General features: G+C 50.9%; 1 protein-coding gene across 1 annotated transcript; it reads left to right on the forward strand.

The window, feature by feature from the left end:
* The first annotated feature begins 2,183 nt into the window (after positions 1-2,183).
* On the forward strand, positions 2,184-3,071 carry LOC133907321 (uncharacterized). Its single transcript, XM_062349338.1, has 2 exons — positions 2,184-2,515; positions 2,672-3,071. Exons 1-2 carry the CDS (start codon positions 2,351-2,353, stop codon positions 2,783-2,785), a joined length of 279 nt encoding a protein of 92 aa, XP_062205322.1. The 5' UTR covers positions 2,184-2,350; the 3' UTR covers positions 2,786-3,071.
* The last annotated feature ends 239 nt before the right edge of the window (positions 3,072-3,310 follow it).

Here is a 3,310-nt window from a genome sequence, read left to right on the forward strand (position 1 = left end):
CGATCAAAATTATTCCCCTAGACGTCCGCAAGACTAATTAGTGGGATACGCTTCCGATCTATGCCTCCCCATCTCCATTTATTCATGTGCCCTCCCTCCTCTCTCGTGTTCCCCGCCGCTCGTCACTGCCGAATCCAGCGGTTCTAAGTCGCGTTGCCTCCGGATCCAGCGGTCCTAAGCCACGTAGCCTCCAGATCCGGCGATGCTGGTGCTCCTCTCGAACTACACAGTTGTGGAGGGCACCGTCGCACCGAACCAGCTTGATGCTGCCATCTGTCGTCGTCCTCTTCATCGGCCAGGAGCTGGCGCTTCTTCTAAAGACATCGCCACTAGATCTCCATGCAACACCACGTTATCGTCCACCTCATAGACTTGGCTATGTACACGCAGAAGAAAACCTAGAGTCAGAAGCCACTCTTATTAGTCGAATCTGAGCTAGGCAATGCAACATCGAAAGTTAATTAATACAACATAAAAAAAGAAACAGTGCAACATTAAATAATAATTAGTGCAACCTAAAAGGAATCGATATAACATTCTAAATGATGCAATATTCTAAACAAAGGATTGCAACATCATGCAACATTAAAAAAGACAGGTGCAACATCGAAAAGTATTCACTGCAACATCAAAAATGAACCGATACAACATTCTAAACTAAGGACTGCAACATAATGTACAAAATGAATTGCAGCAACAAATTAAATCGAAGGGCTGCAACATTCTTATCATAAAGGGGAAGGAGAAGACGACCGCCACAGAAAGGTGTTTTGCCATAGAAAGGAGATGTCGTTGCTGCCACACTCGCTGAGGTGCTCAGAGCAGGAGGAGTCACAGCTGCCGCTAGAGGAGTCACCGTTGCCACACTCTGTTGAATGATGCAGACAACGCAAGGGCCGCCAAGCTCCCAGCCTCGCTCCCCGACCTGCCTCGTAACCCCTGACCCTATGGCTCACCTCGCATTGGGCCACTAGATCCACTACCACGAGCTTGATCCATAAAACCCGAGCTGTTTCGCCGAACGAACTAGCCGATGGACGTAGTGTTGCTGTTAAATATGAGCAATCTGAAGAGGGAGAGGGATGAGACGAAAGGAGGGGAGCTGGATTGAGCCGTGGGGAGCTGGATCTGGAAGTGGAGCGGTGGCTGAGGGGCGGCGTGGCAAGAGGTCGGATCAAGTGGGGTGAGTGGCGGAGGAGGCGAGGTGAAGGCGATCAAAGCAAAGTGACAGGGTGGGGCTAGGATGACCGATCATTTATGAGTCGTAATAGGTGACAGGTCACAATTATGATCTATTACCTATGACTGATTTAGGATGATCCGTTACTTATGATAAGTATAAGCAACGGTCCACAGCTATGATCCATCATTTTTATCATCAGTGACACAGGTTATGTTATGACCCGTCACTCATTTCATATATTTTTTGTCTGTCTTTCATGTAGTGTAAATACCACTAACTTCACAAGTACATATATGAAAATAGGGTCCGTGGAGTATCACTTTATCTACTCCATCAAAATAAACTACGAGAGAAGTCACTTTATAGAGTTAGCTGATCCACAAATGAGTAGAGCTAGAGTATTTAAGAGAGCTTTACCCAAATCTACAGTGAAGTTTAGAGCTGAAGTCCTTTCAAACATGCCATAACTATTATATTTAAAATTAAGAGACACAATTTAATTAATTATTCTTATCCTATTCATTTTTATCCTGTAACTAAACAGGAAACCGATGCATGGTATCCACTGACCAAATATACGATTTGAATATAGATGGTCGTAACCATCCAACTTTACCGTTCAACCCAACGCAGCCTGATTTTCCACATAAATGGCGGCCGTCGTTACCGTAAATAAACTTATCGTTGTTGTTGGGTAATAGCACGTGCTATCGTCGTAAAACACAGCAGCATGGGTATGTGGGGAGAGAGCGCGCCGTGGCGTCGGTTCCCCTTTCTTTTCAGAGCTTCGTCATCGGGGACGATCCGTGCCGTCCAATCCAAGCCCAGCACGCACGGCACTATCCATGCCGTCCGACCAATAGAACAGCACGCGAACCGTCACTCGCGCACCCGTCGGCGGGTCGCCGCCACTCAAACGAACGCGAAATTCCAATCCGGTTAAATCCCGCGCGCCAAATCCGGGCCCACCCACACCGCCTCCCCTATATACCCGAGCCCTCAACGGCCCACCTCTTCCCTCCCGTGTGTAGCCAGCCAGCCAGCCATCCCGCGTTCACACCTGACCCCTGTGCTCGAGCCGTGGGCCCGCCTTGTCAGCCAGCCGGCTAGAGTGACGCGGTCGCCCGCCGGCGTAGCAGCAGCAGCGGAAGGGGGAGAGGAGGAGAGATGATGTGGGGGCTGGCAGCCGCCGTCGTGTCCGCCGCCGCCGTTGCCGCGGCGTCGGGCGCCGAGCTCCTCGCCTGCGACTGCAACGCCCCCGCGCCGCCGGCCGTCGGGCGGTGCGACGGGCTGTCCCTCTCCCGGCACCGCCACGACAACGAGGTCCACGAGGTGCGTTCGTCTCCCACGGATCAAAGATTCGTGTCTCCCTTCTCCTCTTCCTCCCTCCGAGAACCTCTTCCTCTTTGCGCGTTTCGATCGATCTTGTTCTCGAGAAACCGTGCGGGCGGTCGGTTGATTGTTGCGATTCTTGGCTCTTATCCTCAGGGGTCGACCTCGTCGGCGTCGAGGGACAAGCCTCGCCGCGGCGGCGGCGACAGGTTCGCGCCGCGGTTCGACGGGCTGCGCTTCATTGAGACGCTCGTCACGGCGCACCGCTGAAATAGCAAACCGCGAGGCGGGCTGGCAGGCTGGCTATCTTCGGGTGGTGATTCCCGCCATGATTCGGCGGCGATTTGTTGGTGGTGGCGCGTAGGCCACTGAGTTTTGTTAGGAAAACAATTCAGGCTTTCGTTTCCCTTCCCTTTTCTGTCGGTGTTCTGTTCTTCTCCTGGTTACTGTTGATGATGACGATGATTATGTTGGTGAGAGAGAGAGAATTAAGACTGTAAGCGTTATGTAAATTTGAGCAATTACTCTTGATCTTATGATGCAGAAATCTTGATCAGCTGATTTGTTTGTTTGCACAAGCTCACAAGCATGACTGATGGCATAGCATCTTGGAGCATTCCCGGCCCTCTTGCCCAACTGCCTCTTTTCCCCTATTCTTGGCTAGCACAATGAGGAACACCCATTTTTTTTTGGGTTAGAATTACTCGTGTACAAGTAAGTGATTAGAGGAGGGGCTTATGGATTTCAACTGCTGCACTGGCACAGGGATTCGAATCCTGTAACTTCATCTTTGTT

This window comes from Phragmites australis, chromosome 24, assembly GCF_958298935.1.
Source record: "Phragmites australis chromosome 24, lpPhrAust1.1, whole genome shotgun sequence".
Lineage (NCBI taxonomy): Eukaryota > Viridiplantae > Streptophyta > Magnoliopsida > Poales > Poaceae > Phragmites > Phragmites australis.

Bases quoted from the DNA above. Each gene is read 5' to 3' on its own strand.
- LOC133907321 (XM_062349338.1), top strand. From the start codon at position 2,351: ATGATGTGGGGGCTGGCAGCCGCCGTCGTGTCCGCCGCCGCCGTTGCC. The intron at 2,516-2,671 runs GTGCGTTCGTCT...TCTTATCCTCAG, and splicing joins ACGACAACGAGGTCCACGAG to GGGTCGACCTCGTCGGCGTC.